This window comes from Pongo pygmaeus, chromosome 13 (assembly GCF_028885625.2).
Source record: "Pongo pygmaeus isolate AG05252 chromosome 13, NHGRI_mPonPyg2-v2.0_pri, whole genome shotgun sequence".
Classification (NCBI taxonomy): Eukaryota; Metazoa; Chordata; class Mammalia; order Primates; family Hominidae; genus Pongo; species Pongo pygmaeus.
In genome coordinates, this window is record NC_072386.2 from 125,531,231 (window position 1) to 125,547,533 (window position 16,303).

The 16,303-nt window shown below is 57.5% G+C and overlaps 1 protein-coding gene and 1 long non-coding RNA gene across 3 annotated transcripts in view; one reads left to right on the top strand and one right to left on the bottom strand.

The window, feature by feature from the left end:
* COL5A1 (collagen type V alpha 1 chain) overlaps positions 1-16,303 on the top strand; it is a 209,774-nt gene that overhangs the window by 176,249 nt on the left and 17,222 nt on the right. For both annotated transcript variants that reach the window (XM_054500702.2, XM_054500703.2), the window contains exons 49-63: positions 479-532; positions 1,327-1,434; positions 2,089-2,142; positions 2,448-2,501; positions 3,488-3,541; positions 4,182-4,235; positions 5,062-5,169; positions 5,254-5,307; positions 5,406-5,459; positions 6,519-6,626; positions 8,502-8,555; positions 9,396-9,431; positions 9,815-9,868; positions 12,101-12,356; positions 13,527-13,639. In XM_054500702.2, the coding sequence (XP_054356677.2) occupies positions 479-532; positions 1,327-1,434; positions 2,089-2,142; positions 2,448-2,501; positions 3,488-3,541; positions 4,182-4,235; positions 5,062-5,169; positions 5,254-5,307; positions 5,406-5,459; positions 6,519-6,626; positions 8,502-8,555; positions 9,396-9,431; positions 9,815-9,868; positions 12,101-12,356; positions 13,527-13,639 (1,215 nt within the window). The remainder of the gene's footprint in view (positions 1-478; positions 533-1,326; positions 1,435-2,088; positions 2,143-2,447; positions 2,502-3,487; positions 3,542-4,181; positions 4,236-5,061; positions 5,170-5,253; positions 5,308-5,405; positions 5,460-6,518; positions 6,627-8,501; positions 8,556-9,395; positions 9,432-9,814; positions 9,869-12,100; positions 12,357-13,526; positions 13,640-16,303) is intronic.
* LOC129043760 (uncharacterized) overlaps positions 13,634-16,303 on the bottom strand; it is a 44,927-nt gene continuing 42,257 nt past the window's right edge. The window contains exon 3 of the long non-coding RNA XR_010123390.1: positions 13,634-13,737. This is a non-coding gene — a long non-coding RNA (uncharacterized LOC129043760). The remainder of the gene's footprint in view (positions 13,738-16,303) is intronic.

The window sequence follows — 16,303 nt, forward strand, 5'->3', positions numbered from 1 at the left end:
TGCTCAGAGAGGCGGTGTTTTCCTTGGTGTCCCTGCCGTAGGGCGCACGTTTCTGTTCACCTACTGCCACTGTGCGTGCCCTCTTCCCTGCGTCCCTCTGGCCTGCGTCCCTGAGGACTGCGTGCCTGTCCTCCTGCCTCGGCCCTGGCCATCCCCCACCTGGAGTGCCATCCTAGCCACTTACCAGCTTCTCATAGTTGCCCTCCACAACCCTTGGAGCAGCGCTCCGGGAAAGCCTTCACAGACAGTGTTGCTTGCAGTCTGGACACTCTGCCCTGTATCCGTCACGTGCCTGCCACATTCCTCACGCACCTCCAATTCCGGGAGTGTCTGGGGACAGCACTCCTCAGAAACCCCCGGGTCCTGGGTGCCCAGCGGCAGGCACACAGCAGGCAGGCTTTGGCAAATGCTTGAAACCGTAGCACTGCGTTCATCGTGGTGCTCACCGCTGCCGTAACCACATGCACTGTCTCCCTAGGGCGAGCCCGGCGAAGCAGGTGAGCCTGGCCTTCCGGGAGAAGGCGGCCCCCCGGTGAGTGAGCAGGCACTGCGGGAGGGGTGGGATACAGCCGAGCGGGTGTGTGGATGGGGTGCTGGGTCAGAGGCTCTGGCTCTGCCTTAGCTTTTCCATCCGTGAAATGGGAGTTGTAACACCTCTTGTGCCCATTTCATGGAATGACCGTGAACAAGGTGTGTGATGTGGGAGTGAGTGTGTGCACGCAGACCTAGCAATAGCTATCTGTGCCCAGTGGCCTGTGGTAACTCTACCTTCTGTAGTGTTTGCTCCTGGCCCCTTCACGGGTTCCCGTAAGTGTGAGGGCGGCTGCTGTCACCTCATCCCCCCGGACCTTGAGGGCCAGACTAGGAATATCCAGTCCTTCTCAGGCCAGATGAATGTTCACTATGAGGCCAGCCCAAAGGTGGCTTTCAGGCCCAGGACCAGCTGGGTGGACTCAGGTCTTCTGGTTCTAGCTGCTCCCTCCCCATGAGATCCGTGGAGTCTATGGGCACCCCTTGTGGTCTTCACTGACTGATGTCTAGTCCAGGAGTCGGTTCCTCCTACCTAGAGCTGAATCTCAGCCTTCGAGGGCCCCAGAAAGTGAAGGCTCCTCAGGTCCCCCTCGGGGTGCACACAAGAGCTGGTTCTGCCCAGGGTTGGGGGAGCGACCTGGCAGTCAGACCCCTGCAGGGCTCAGCAGATACTTGGAAAGGCTGGTCTGAATGGGGTGAGAAAACCGGGGAGGCCCACCGTAAACTGGCACCTGCCTTGCTCTGGGCGGCGACGTGGCTGGCTCTGAGGACTTGACACTGGCCTCTTTCCTCCAGGGACCCAAAGGAGAAAGGGGAGAGAAGGGCGAGTCGGGCCCTTCGGGTGCTGCTGGACCCCCTGGACCCAAAGGCCCTCCCGGAGACGATGGTCCCAAAGGCAGCCCTGTGAGTATTCCAGACATGCCTCAGGGGCCCTGCAGCAGGGGCGGGGCTCTGCACTGGGATCATTCTGACTCATTGGCCGTGCACTCTGCTCTGAGAACAGCTTCAAGACCATTCCATGTCTTGGGTAATTTTTCTAGACACTAGAGGTTTTCATACCAGCTACTGAATCAAAATAGCGGAGATGCGACAGGGCGTGGACTGGAGGAGAAAGCCCTGAGTGATTCTTCTCTGTGGGCCAGGCGGCCGGCTGAGATGCACGAGTGACAGCCAGGCTTTGGGAAGATGTCCCTGCCCTTGGCCGGCCCTGATTTTGCATCAGGAGGGGCTTTGGAGAGGTACATTCCGGAAGTCTGAAGGTCCAGGTTCTAGTTGCAGCCTGGAGCTCCCAGGAATAGACCTGTGGGCGGAACGCCTGCCCCTTGCTTGGCTCTGGAAAGCAAGAGACCAGCTGACCCCTGCCATGCCCACTGGCTGGGCTTGCAGGCTCTGGGACATGCTGCACGTGGAAGGGTTTCTGGGCCGTAAAGTACACTGGAACATCTTAGGAGCTGGATGGTGGCAGGTGGCCATCTTGAGGTGGTGACGTGACTGGCCGTGTGTGGTCTCAGTCAGGTTGCTGATGGCCTTGGCTGCTTCTTTCTTTCTTCCTTTCAGGGCCCAGTGGGTTTTCCTGGAGATCCCGGCCCCCCCGGAGAGCCTGGCCCCGCGGTAGGTGCTCAAGAGGGCAAAGCCACCGGATCCCCCACAATGCTGGCCTGCCTCTGCCAGCCCCATTTCCCCTCTTTCTGGTTGTTCTTTGTGATGAACTCTCACTGGGGCAGGCAGTGTCCCAAAAGGCACGCGTGTTCTGGTGATCAGAGCAAGAAAACGCCTTTGGCCCCACTGAGCATGCTCTGTGCTGGCACCAGAATGGATCTGGGTTTTGGGAAGGGGCTGGAGATGCATTGGGAGCTGGTGCATGAACTCAGGGTGCCATCCGGGGGTCAGCAAGGAGCTCGCTTTTGTCCCCACAGGGTCAAGATGGTCCCCCTGGTGACAAAGGAGATGATGGTGAACCCGGGCAGACGGTGAGTCCATAATCTGGGCTGGCTTCCTGGTGGAGGTGTCAGTGTATTCTTGGGACCTTGCAACTTGCTTGGCTCATTTCTGGGAAAAACTCCGACCTAGTTGATGTTGATTCCCTTATGATATTGATTCCTTTACGATATTGATTCTGGACAGTGACAGGGCTCATGAACTCCCTCTGAGATGCACATGCTGTCTCAGCAGCAGGTTTGCAGGCAGCCACAGGGCTTCCACGACCCACCACGGGCTCGCCCAGGAACGTCAGATCTTACTCACAGCTCTGCCTAGCAGGGCCAGTGACTCTCCTCACCGGGCCCTTCCTGCCTTACCTTGACCGAGATCACACTGGACATTGCATCTGACACTTGGCGTTGAGTGTTTTAAACACCGCGTCAAGCCCAGAACGTCTCTCTGGGATGGATCGACCCCCATGGGCCCTGGGCAGGACTGGGCCTGGAGGAGGCCCCTGAGGCCTTGCAGGCGCCCTTGCCCCACCTTGCATCCAGCCTGGCCAAGCGTGGGGGACTGTGGACCTGAGGGCAAAGGCCATGTCACTGAGTTGAGAGGAGCGTCCACTCAGAGAAGGGGTTAGGGATTGAGCCTCGGGCTGGATTTCCCTGACAGACACCCCCAGTCCACCACTTCCCGGCCTGTGTCCCCACTTTTGTGAAAGGGGATGCCAGTGCCTCGTCCCTGCCCAGGTTGTGGTGGGGACTGAACCATCGTCGTGTATCAAGAGTCAGCACTGTGAGTGGGAAAATTCTCTTGCAAAATGCAGAAAACCCGCAGGATGGGAGTTGGGGTTCCTTACGCTGTCACAGCCTGGGTGCGACACTGTCTTAGGACCCTCTGTGCTAGCCCCAAAAGAAGAGAGAGGCGGCTGCAGGGCTGGCCGAGGAGAAAATAGACTGAAATCTCCGTGTGTTTTGCCTCCATTGAGTCTAACAAGCCCCAATTCCTCACACTCTGTTCTTTCTCCCAATACCAGGGATCCCCCGGCCCTACTGGTGAACCAGGTCCATCCGGGCCTCCAGGAAAAAGGGTAAATAATTCTGCGGGCACATCCTTGCTGTCAGCTCCCTGCATGAAGCTCCCCCGCCCCTCCCCGTCACCTTTGCTTGGGCCCTGGGTGCTCCGAACCTCACTGATGAGGAAGGGCTCGGGTGTGGCATGTTCTCCACTTAGCCTCTGCCACATCGTCACAAAATCACAGGCCTGCCAGGTCGACGCAGCTGCTCCTTTTATGACAGGCTGACTGCTGACACCGTCAGTGGTATCCATCGTGGGAGAAAGACACCCGCAAAGCTGCAAAAGTCCTTTTCCCCTGGCTCAGGTTTTACTGAAAAGCTAGAACAAATGAGAAGGCATCCTTTGCAGATTGAATGGCCCAGCCACTTGCTGGTGGTGCAGTAAACAGCTGCCTGGTGCAGCCAGGACGGAGGCCACACAGAATTCGAGGCGTGCACTGCGCCTCCCCACGTGGTCTGAGAGACCTTTACCTGGGACCGGAGTCCATAGCACTCATGCTGAGGACCCGTGTCGCTGCGGGTGGCCCGGGAGCAGCCTCCATGACCCTGCACCCCTGCCCTGCAGCCCGGCACACCCTGAGCACCTGCACCCGAGCTCGTCCCTCTGCCCCTGCAGGCCACACTCACCACCTGCTGTTCTCTTGCTTGTTTCAGGGTCCCCCAGGCCCTGCAGGCCCCGAAGGCAGACAGGGAGAGAAAGGGGCCAAGGTAACGTGTTTTGGGGCCAGGCCGTGACCGCGTAGACCTCCCCCAAGGGAGCCCAGAGGGTGGGGAGTGGACAAGCATGTGGGCAGAGACGTCCATGGAGGCCGAGAGTGGCTGCCCCAGGGGCACCTGGCTCGTGGCCTACCTGGGGAGGAGACCTGGTTCTTTGTCAAGGAGGCAGCCAAGTGGTGGCCACGAGACTGGGGCTGTCTGCCCTGCCCGCCTGAGGGAGGAGGCGGGTGGTGGGTACGGGATTCAGGGAGCCCAAGCCTGAGTAGTTCTGTTCCCCGGAGCCCTGCGACCTCATGCCTGGTCTTTGAGCTGGCCACACCTCAGCCGCCTACGTCTGAAGTGGACCGTGTCTGATAGTGACCGTGTCTGCTGCGGGGCCCGTGCAGAAGATGGGATGCCGTCACCCATGCAGTTGGCTTGGGGCCTGGCCCGGAGCACACGGGAGGCTATTCTGTCAGTGAGGTGATGGCGGCCCGGCCTGGCGCTGTCTGCCTCCCTCCCTCCTGGAGGCACCTGTCGTTAAGTGAGACAGGAGGTTGTGCGGTTCCATCCCTGCTCGGGCAGTAGCGCTGTGACACCCGGTCTGTGGTAGGCGCAGTCAGCGGAGACTGGGGATCCCTGCTGGCCGGGGAAATGATCGGGATGGAGACTTGGCCAGGGCAGCTTCCACAGGAAATGTGGAGAATTAGGGCAACCCTGGATATGGGGTCACCTGGGGCTCTTCCAGAGGTGCCCAGGGTTTCCGAGCAGTGGTCCTGGGCCAGGGTGCCTGGAGCCTCGAGCTCCGAACCTCATTCTGCCCTCCGCCGCCCTGCAGGGAGAAGCTGGCTTGGAAGGCCCTCCTGGGAAGACTGGCCCCATTGGCCCCCAGGGGGCCCCTGGGAAGCCCGGACCGGATGGCCTTCGAGGGATCCCCGGCCCTGTGGTGAGTAGGCTGTGAGGGGCGGAGGGGTTGCTGAGTGGAGGGACAGGGGACCAGCGACTCATAGAGAGCGTCTCTGTGTTTCAGGGAGAACAAGGTCTCCCAGGATCCCCAGGCCCGGACGGTCCCCCTGGCCCCATGGTGAGTGACATTCCTCATGGTGAGCGTAGGGGGTGGGGTGAGTTTGCTGCCCGAAACCCCTGGGATGAGGACTCTGATCCCTCTGCTTCCTCCCACAGGGTCCCCCAGGACTTCCCGGCCTCAAGGGAGATTCTGGTCCCAAAGGTGAAAAGGTAAGAGGGGCCTCCCTGCCCCAGCAGTTGTAACTTGGGGCCTTCAAATTTGTGACCGTGGGTGTCAAACTCAACAAGCTCTTGATCCGTCACCTGAATGTGTGAAGCACCTGCTGTAGGCTGGTGATGGGGACCCTGAGGGGTGACAAAGGAAAATAGACACGCTGTGTTTGAGGCTTGGCCCCTGCCTCTGGGGGGTCCTGAGCAGCTCGGGAGATCCCGGAGGCCCCTGCGGTGTTGACGGAGAACCTTCCGGCTAGGCACAGAGGCCCTGGCTGACGGGTGTCCAGGATCCCAGGTTGCTGCTCTCCCTGGGCTGGGCGGCCCCAGATCCTTCCTGCAGGAGGTGTGAGGACATTTCTGCAGTGGGAGCAAAGCCATTTTATTTTTCCTAACTGCTAGGAATTGTTTTCCACTTGCATTGATTTATTTACAAACATAAAAGGTACTCAGGAGTGAGATGGTTGTATATGAAGCAGAAGGCAATGAGGGCCCTCTCATTTCCACTCTGACGTCCGCCACCACCGCCCCCAGCCCCAAGGCAAATGAGAGCTGGGGCTGCCTTGCGAGGCTTGCCCTGGGTTCCTAGAAGACAAACATAGACAGCGAATGTCATGGGTTCTTCTTTTTTAAAAAAACAACCCATGATTGTAATATCTATAGTACTCTGCATCTTTCTTTCCGTGTCAGTCCACAAACTTTGTTTTAGTTCCATATAGGAGCAGGCGTTCGGATTTGCCATAAGGAAATTGGATAGTCTATATGAAGAGACAGAGATAAACATTACCACTCAGGGAAACCCCTTTATCACTTTGGTCTGTCTCAGTGTCTGTGACTCCCTGTCTGTTTTTAGATGTGACGGTGGCCAGTGAAGGGCCGCCTCGGACCTGCCGTTTCGTCACCTGGCCTCTCAGTTGAGCTCGTTCCCCTTCCAGGGGGGGCTGACCATGATGTAAAGGTTCCTGTGCCATGGCTGTGCTGCGTGCTAACTGGCCCGCCGTGGCCGAGCATGAGGCGTGGCTCCCTCCAATGCCCCTTCCTGTCTTCATTTTCCCACAGGGTCATCCAGGCCTGATCGGGCTCATCGGTCCTCCGGGTGAACAGGGTGAGAAGGGCGACCGTGGTCTCCCCGGCCCCCAGGGCTCCTCCGGTCCTAAGGGAGAACAGGTACGTGAGATGGCACTTCTTGCTTGTGGGCTGTCGAGAGGCATTTTAGATCCCTGGGGCAGGCACCCAGGGGACCGGAGGCCCATCAGAGCCCAGAAGGAGGTCCACACGTCGGTTGAGTCCGGTCATCCTGCTTGGCAGATGGGAACACTGAGGGGCTGGGCTTGCCCAGGTGCACAGGGAGCTGGGCAGAGCCGTCTCGCAGCCCCATGCCCTGACTGGCGGGGGGGCTTCCTCCTCATGATCATGGTGGTCCCCAGAGCTGGAGGGACTCGAAAGTCAGGTCATTTTGCCTGGTTCCCAGCCCTGTGGGAGAGCCTGTCACCCACCGCCTGCCCAGGAGGTCACTGGTGACAACCAGCCGTGTTTGCCAGTGCTGCGGGCAGAGTGGCTGTTCTGGCTCCTGCTTCCACCTTGTCCCCAGCTGCCCCCAAACTGTAGCTCATTGGAGTTTGCAGCCTCTGCAAACCATAGCCAAGGAAACCCCATGCAGAGAGCTTCACTCTGTCCCACAACTCTGAGTGACTTGGAAGTGGCCTGGGGAGGGTGACGTGTGCCGTGGAGGCAGGAGAGGGGATGAGGTGACCTGTAGTGCCTCTGTCCTTCCCCATGAGGGCCACGGGTCCTTATTCCTGTGTGGGAATCTTTCTGTCCCGAGCAAGGTGTGACGGACACACACGCACAGTGTGCTGTACCCACCCGTGCCCACGCCTCATAGGATGCGGGGGACAGGGCAGGAGCAGGCAGAGCCCCTGGAGGCTGGGAGTAAGGTGGCATCCTCACTACAGGCCCCGAGAAGGTTGCAGGACATGGCTGAAGGGTGGAGCTCATTGCAAACCCTACCTCGCTGGCCACTGTCCTCCATGCCATTGACCGTTTTCCTCGGCCGGTGTCCCCAGGCCACAGCAGGGTCCTCGGAGAAGTGCCGCCCAGGGTGTGGTGGCCCAGCGACCACGAGAATTAGAGAGGCATCCAGGGTCCCCACAGCCAGTGGGAAAGCACCCCTGTGTCCACCCTGTTTGGTCACCTGACCTCACCCCAAACCGTGGTCTTGGCGGCATTGCTGATGAAGGTGTTGGGTTGGTGTGCAGGCTTGGGGAGTTGTGGGGTCCTTACAATGAGCCACAGCCCAAGTCCCTGCAGGGACAAGGTGAAGGGAGGGAAGCACTCCCTCCCCAGTGAAATACGGCCATCAGCCCTCCACTACCCTCGCCCCCAGCTTCTGCCCAGAGAGAACTCTGAGTGGAATCCAAGGCTATGGGGGGAGGGGCTGCAGGTGGCTCCAGCTGCCCGGGTGTCTGTGGCAAAGCTAGTCGAAGTTGTTCTGTGCCAGCAGCTCAGCCCGGGAGGGAGCTGGTGGGGAGAAGGGGCCTAAGCAGAGGTTCCATGCTCCAAGGATGCAGAAACACATTTATAGGCTGGACAGGACAGTCAGCATGGACGGGACTCCCTGCCCAACCCCTCCAGGCTTAGTTCTAGAGGGGAGACCAACACCATGAGCAGGAAACAGCAAGAGGGACACAAGCGGGGGCCGCAATGTCAGGGCAGTGGCTTCTGTATTTCCAATTGAACGTGAAAAGAGGTGCTCAGCCCGAAGTCCTCGGTGACCTGGGGGATGAGAGTGAGTTCCTGGCAGCCCAGCCGGGGGAGCAGTGCCGAGGGCTGGCAGCCTTGGGGTGCATGCTCAGATCGATGGTTCCCCGACACGCACAGCCCGGGATGGGAGAGCAGCCACAGGAGGCTGCTGAGGGGCCAAAGGGCACACCATGGAGAAGGGACACGGGTAGCCGAGGGGTGTGGCTGGGTAGCAGGGTTGCAGCCCCATGGCTCCTCCTCGTCTGAAGGTGATAACCTGCATTTTCTGCTCCTTTTCAGGGTATCACTGGTCCTTCTGGCCCGATTGGGCCTCCTGGGCCCCCTGGCCTGCCGGTGTGTATCTGGGAGGGGTGTGGTTGTTCCCGGGAGGGTAGGGAGGGTGGGGATAAGCCTTGGGGCCTCAGTGTGGGGCTGGAGAATTGTGGAAAAGTCACACGAGAAGCTGGAATTGGGGCCTCCCAGGTAGATTTGCCCATTAACTCAACATTGGGGTTCCAGGAGACAGAAGAAAGGAAGTGGCGTTGCCCGGCCCTGGTTTTGGGTGGGGAAGACAGGGACGGGAAATGGTGGCCATTTCAGGGAATGAGGCCACTTGTCTGTAGGCATCTGGGGAGGGTGCGGAAGGTAGTAGTTGGCTCTCTAGCCCTCCCAATTCCCAGAAGCCCGGCCAGCCTGGCCCAGACAAGAGCAGTTAGCTCGCCTCCTCTGGCACCGCTGCCTGGGTCTCACATTGCTGGGAGACCCAGCATTCCCAGGGCATCCCCACAGCCGCTGGGCCGCAGGTGCACATGGCCCCCGGGGGCCCCTGGCACGCTGAAGGCTGGCCCCTGCTGTATGCTATCAGAGAGGGCTGGGGGGTGCATTCCATCAGCCCCTTCTGAGCCAGAACGTGCTCTTTTCCGCTGCCCCCCACGGCTGTCTGAGCTGGGGTTTCCTAGCCAGGGTGTGTGGTAGGCCGGCCGGGGGCAGGTAGGACCACCCTGTGTCTCCACGAGGGGTGAGCACCAGCCAGGCCCCGACCCTCCTCCCACTCTAGCCGGGCAGATACAGGCGGAGACTCCTGAGGGGGATGCGGGTGGGAGAGGGGCGAGACCAGGCTGAGCAGGACATGGAGCACGGTGGGGCTGGAGCTGAGACCCAGCTTGCTGACGTTCTGCCCTCCTCTCTCTGCAGGGTCCGCCTGGTCCAAAAGGTGCTAAGGGCTCCTCGGTAAGTAACATGCTGCTCCAGCCAGGCCAATGCCTGGAAGGTAGGGGAGGGCGACGGGTCCCCTGGCACAGGAACAAACTACCCAGACAACCGTCCTAGCTCAGGCCCTGCTGCTCACTATCCTCCCATCTTTCTAAACTGACCCATGGCGGACTGAGGCATGTGGGCTGCTCGCCCCCTGCCCTAGGAAGGGCTCCATCCCTCTCTGTTCTCATCTCAGGGATCCAGGAGGGTACGGGGGTCTCTGCCATGCTCTTCTCTCCTGTGGCTGTGAGGGCCATCTCCCCCACATAGGTCTCCAGGGACCATTCTAGAGCTGAAGGTGGATTCAACGTCCTCTCATGCCTCTGTGACCAAGGGTTGATTCTTTTCTTTCTCCCCAGGGTCCAACTGGCCCGAAGGGTGAGGCAGGCCACCCAGGACCCCCAGGCCCCCCGGTAAGTAGCCCTTGAAGCCCAGAAAGCGGGGCGGGGGCTCTGGCTAGCTCCAAGGGAATCGAGAAAGCAACTGTGTGTGTGACCTCTCCTGAGACTCATGAAGCCCGTGTGACATGCCTGGGCCTTGTCCCAGCCGGGGAGATGAGCCACACAGGTCTATCCACAGGAAGCTTACAGGCCAACTGGCCCTGGGAAGAACAGCTGGCCAGGAGAGAGAGGATACACGTGTGTGTGTGCTGTGTGTGCATTCATGTGCGTGCATGGTGTGTGAATGTGTGAACGTGTGGTATATGCGTGTATGTGACTGGGCACGTGTGTGTGCATGTCTGTGTACATGCATCCTGTATATGTGCATGCATGTGTAATGTGTGTGTACATGGTTTGTGCGTGTGTGTGTGCGTGATCTGTGTATGGGAATGCATCATATATGTGGGGCACATATGTGTGTGCACGTGTAGTGTATGTGCACGTGCATACGTGTAGTGCACGTGTAGTGTATGTGCACGCGCATACGTGTGTGCACGTGTAGTGTATGTGCACGTGCATACGTGTAGTGCACGTGTAGTGTATGTGCACGCGCATACGTGTGTGCACGTGTAGTGTATGTGCACGTGCATACGTGTAGTGCACGTGTAGTGTATGTGCACGTGCATACGTGTAGTGCACGTGTAGTGTATGTGCACGTGCATACGTGTAGTGCACGTGCATACGTGTAGTGCACGTGTAGTGTATGTGCACGTGCATACGTGTGTGCACGTGTAGTGTATGTGCACGTGCATACGTGTGTGCACGTGTAGTGTATGTGCACGTGCATACGTGTGTGCACGTGTAGTGTATGTGCACGTGCATACGTGTGTGCACGTGTAGTGTATGTGCACGTGTATACGTGTGTGCACGTGTAGTGTATGTGCACGTGTATACGTGTAGTGCACGTGTAGTGTATGTGCACGTGTATATGTGTAGTGCACGTGTATGTGCACGTGTATATGTGTAGTGCACATGTAGTGTATGTGCACGTGTATGTGTGTGCACGTGTAGTGTATGTGCATGTGCGTATGTGTGTGCACGTGTAGTGTATGTGCATGTGCGTATGTGTAGTGCACGTGTAGTGTATGTGCATGTGCGTATGTGTGTGCACGTGTAGTGTATGTGCATGTGCGTATGTGTAGTGCGTGTGTGTGCACGTGTAGTGTATGTGCATGTGCGTATGTGTAGTGCACGTGTATGTGCATGTGCGTATGTGTGCACGTGTAGTGTATGTGCATGTGCGTATGTGTAGTGCGTGTGTAGTCTATGTGCATGTGCGTATGTGTAGTGCGTGTAGTGTATGCATGTGCGTATGTGTGTGCGTGTAGTGTATGTGCATGTGCGTATGTGTGTGCATGTGTAGTGTATATGCATGTGTATATGTGTGTGCATGTGTGTGTATTTATGTGTATAATGTGTGTGCATGTGTGTGTATTTATAACGTGTGTGTGCATGTGTATTTATGTGTGTGTATTTATAATGTGTGTTTATAATGTGTGTGTATGTATGTGTGTGTATTTATAATGTGTGTGTGTTTATAATGTGTGTGTTTATGTGTGTGTGTATTTATGTGTGTATAATGTGTGTATTTATAATGTGTGTGTGTATTTATAATGTGTGTGTGCATATATGTGTGTTGGGATGGGAGAGCACTAGACAAGGCCCTAGAGGTGAAAGGTGAAGCCCAGTTTGAACCAGGGCATGGCGAGTGCACTATCGGACACCCCCATTTGGTTGTGGAGTCTCTCAACTCCCATTGTCATCTTAGCTGGGGCCTCCTGGAAGTGAATGGCTCTTTGCATCAGGAGGCATTCATGTGGCCCCACTGTGTTCAGCCCCAGCTAGGGCTGCAGAGGCAAGACTGGGGAGACCTGGTCCCTTTCCTCAAGGCTTGGCCTTTGGCGTGGCTGAGGGCAGGATGGTAGACGCAAGCCCAAGGCTGCAAACTGTTAAGTTTCAGCTCTGGAGGGAAAGGAGAGGTGCTCCGTGCTGGCAAGCACCTGGCAGTGGGGATGGGTGTGGAATGTTCCAGAGACTGGAGGAAGGGAAGGAAACAGTTCTAAGGCGGACATATGTTCATGTAGCCCCGGTTGCCAGGCCCCAGGGAACTCCTGCAGATGTGGCCCTGGCTGTCCCTGCTCTGCTCATATCCTGGGACCCTTCGCATCCTCCATCACCCAGCACTGCTCCTGTTCTGTCCCCCAGGGCCCCCCGGGAGAGGTCATCCAGCCCCTGCCGATCCAGGCGTCCAGGACACGGCGGAACATCGACGCCAGCCAGCTGCTGGATGATGGGAATGGCGAGAACTACGTGGACTATGCGGATGGCATGGAAGAGATCTTCGGCTCTCTCAACTCCCTGAAACTGGAGATTGAGCAGATGAAACGGCCCCTGGGCACGCAGGAGAACCCCGCCCGCACCTGCAAGGACCTGCAGCTCTGCCACCCCGACTTCCCAGATGGTGAGGGCCCAGGGGGGCAGGGGTGGCCCCCCAAAGTGGGTGTGGACCTGCAGGACACATGGAGTGTGGCAAGGACAGCTCAGCCAGGCACAGCAGAAGGGACAGGACAGGCAGCCGCAGCCTCCCCATCTGTGGGGCAGGGGTGCGCGAGAGCCTCCCCTCTTGAACTTTATGGAGGCATCTCAGAGTGAGGCCAGGTGCAGAGGCCAAGGCTTTGAGGTCAGACCCTCCAGGTTCTCATCTGGTCTTAGGCATTTTCTGGTGGGGTGACCTGCTTGAACCTCATGTTTCTGACCTGTCAAATGGGAACAGAAACCTCTCCCAGGAAGAGGACAGAGTTGCATGAGGCAGTGCCTGAGAGGCTGGCACAGTGCGGTCTCCCAGGAAGAGGACAGAGTTGCATGAGACAGTGCCTGAGAGGCTGGCACAGTGCGGTCTCCCAGGAAGAGGACAGAGTTGCATGAGACAGTGCCTGAGAGGCTGGCACAGTGCAGTCTCCCAGGAAAAGGACAGAGTTTGCATGAGACGGTGCCTGAGAGGCTGGCACAGTGCGGTCTCCCAGGAAGAGGACAGAGTTTGCATGAGACAGTGCCTGAGAGGCTGGCACAGTGCCGGTGGAAGTAATGGTCAGTGTTAGGACCGGCATCAGACGCTGTGCTTGGGCAAACGGCCTTCAAACTCCGCAATACTGTAAAAACACATCCTCCTTCTCACCGTCATAGCATCAGGCACCAATTGAAGGATAAATTCATATTAGCTTGTCTTCCCCCTGGGAAGTCTGAATGTTCCCCCTACAAGATTCGAGGGATGTTCATAGTTCCAGTAGACTCTGATCCTGCATGCATGAATTTCCAGAGTTCCTTCCAGAACCCTCTCTGCATTTCTGTCCACCCAGAGAGTGGTCTGGACCCCAATCCTCCCGGCCACCAGAACACATACCCAGTTGCTTCATGCCCCAGCTGTGTTCTTGGTGAATGAGTTTGTCCACATCTCTTTATGGGCCCAGCAGGAAAAGCAAAATGCAATAAAATCCCAGAAAGGCCCGTGTTGGCAGCATTCTTGGGGCGTGCATTTTAACTGCTGGACTGAAATGTCATAGCGGCTTCCGGAACCATCCAGGGGGCAATCCTCCTGAATCTGCCCGCCTCCCGCCCCATCTCTGAAATCCAGGTGAATACTGGGTCGATCCTAACCAAGGATGCTCCAGGGATTCCTTCAAGGTTTACTGCAACTTCACAGCCGGGGGGTCGACATGCGTCTTCCCTGACAAGAAGTCCGAAGGGGTGAGTAGCTGTGTCCCTCGATGGCCCCAGCGGGGCAGGCGTCACAGACAGGGCCATGCTGAGGGCTTCAAGCATTTCTTGTGTATGCAGCTTTAAGACTGAAAGCCAGAAATGCATCCGTTTCATAAGTGAAACTGTTCTTCCAGAAGTAGACCTTACATTGTTTTAAGAAATTTTTTAGCAATAAAATAGGTTTGTGCAGCCTGGGGTCAGGAAAGGTTGGAGGGCTTTCCACCTGGCATCCTGCCAGCCCAGGGCTGGGACTTCACTCACCAGTTGATAAAAGCTTTTCTCTGGTGACTCAGTGGTCCCACTGACCTGAGATCCCCATTAAAACTCTTTAAAGGAATTGGGAGCAGGTATAATAACGTGAGCCCGAGACATTTTCCAGAAGCTGCCCTTTGCCTCAATTCTTATTATCCAGCTTGTTTCTGTGGGTTGGCCCCAGTCCCTCCTGAGTGCTTTGTTTTGAAGTCTGTTTAGTCAAGAATTTAGGGTGGGGAGCTGGGCTCTGTTGAGATTTTGTGGCATGTCACTTAAATACCCACCCCGGTGGCCTTTTGGAGGCCTCAGCTCTGTAGCAGGAGTTTGTGTGCATGTGGATGGTGTGTGGGCGCATGTAGATGATGTGTGGGTGTGTGTGGTTTGTGGGTGCATGTGGATGGTGTGTGGGTGCATGTGGATGAGTGTGTGAATGGTGTGTGGGTGCATGTAGATGATGTGTGGGTGTGTGTGGTTTGTGGGTGCATGTGGATGGGTGTGTGGATGGTGTGTGTGTGAGTGTAGATGCTGTGTGGATGGGGAATATTGTACATGGTGTGAGTGTGTGGTTTGTGGGTGCATCTAGATGGCTGTGTGAATGGTGTGTGTGTGTGTAGATGCTGTGTGGATGGTTTTGTAGTTGGGGTGTGTGTGTGGATGGTCTGTGGGTGCGTGTGGATGGGTATGTGGTTAGAATGTGGGTGCATGTAGATAGGTGTGTGGATGGTGTGTGTGTGTAGATGGGGCGTGTGTGTGGATGGTCTGTAGGTGCATGTGTGGATGGCATGTGGTTACATGTAGACGGTATGTTGGTGCATGTGAATGGTGTGTCCACATGTGGATGTGGGTATGTGTGGACAAGCATGTGGATGGTACATGGGTGTGTGAATGGGTGTGGATAGCATGTGAGTGCATGTAAATGTGTGTGTGTATGGTTTGTGGGTGCATGTGTATTAGCATGTGGATGGTGTATGGGTGCATGTCTGGTTGGGTAGATGGCATGTGGGTGCATGTGGATGGTGTTTGGGTGCGTGTGGATGGCGTGTGGGTGCGTGCGGATGGCGTGTGGGTGTGTGCGGATGGCGTGTGGGTGCGTGTGGATGGCGTGCGGATGGCGTGTGGGTGCATGCGGATGGTGTGTGGGTGCGTGTGGGGGCGTGCAGATGGTGTGGGGGCGTGCGGATGGTGTGTGTGTGTGGATGGTGTTTGGGTGTGTGGGTGGTGTGTGGGTACGGGCAGATGGTGTGTGTGTGGATGGCATGTGGATGATGTGTGGGTGTGTGTCTGGTGTATGGGTGTGTGTGGGTGGTGTGTGGGTGTGTAGGTGGTGGGTGGGTGCATGTGGCTGGTGTGTGGGTGTGTGGGTGGTGTGGGTGTGCGTGTCTGGTGTATGGGTGTGTGTAGGTGGTGGGGTGCTGTGGCTGGTGTGTGGGTGGTGGATGGGTGCGTGTGGCTGGTATATGGGTGTGTGTGTATGGTGTGTGGGGGTGTGTGGGTGGTGGGTGGGTGTGTGGGTGGTGGGTGTGTGGGTGTGGATGGTGTGTGGTTGTATGTGGATGGTGTGTGGGTGTATACATGGTGTTCGGGTGTGTGTGGCTGGTGTGTGGGTGTGTAGATGGTGTTTGGGTGCTTGTGGCTGGTGTGGGTGTGTATATGGTGTGTGGGTGTGTGTGGCATGTGCATGTGTGTGGATGGTGTGTGGGTGCGTGTGGCTGGCATGTGCATGTGTGTGGATGGTGTGTGGGTGCATGTGGCTGGCGTGTGCATGCATGTGGATGGGTGTGTGTTGCTATCCCTCAAGCATGCACCTGAGGCAGGTCCAGCCTTGGCCCAGGCCAGGCGAGGACTGAGTCTCCCTGTCCCTCCTGGAAGGTGACCAAGCCTGCAGCTCTCGTGCCCCTGCATCAGCTTGAACGGCCGCTCCTTCATGAGCTCGCAGTTGTCGCGTGGCCCCAGGCAAAGGCCGCCCATTTCTGGGGCCACAATGGTTTGCCGTGCAGGTCCAGACCTGTGCACCCCTGCAGCCTCTGCTTCCTAACAACCTCAGCGCCCCAGAAGCAGTTTCCTGCCAGGAGAAGAGCAGCTACGTTCTCCCCAGGGACCGCCATCCCCTTACCCCTCAATCACGCCCTGACTGTGCCGAGCTCAGCACCCGCTTTGGGTTAGGAGCCCACTGGCTGCAGTGGAGGCTGCACATGGCTGGAGATCTGTGGGGCTCCAAGTGTAGGGATCCCCTCCCTCACCTGAAGTTTTAACTCCTTGAGAACCTGCCTTCCTAGTGACAAACCCTGTTCGGAGAGAATCCAAACACGGGGGCCTTCCATCTCGGCTCTCGTTTCCCTCAGTCTGGCTAGAGGCCCCGCATGGAATTCCCTTAGAAAAGAGGTTTCTCGGCCCTCCTTC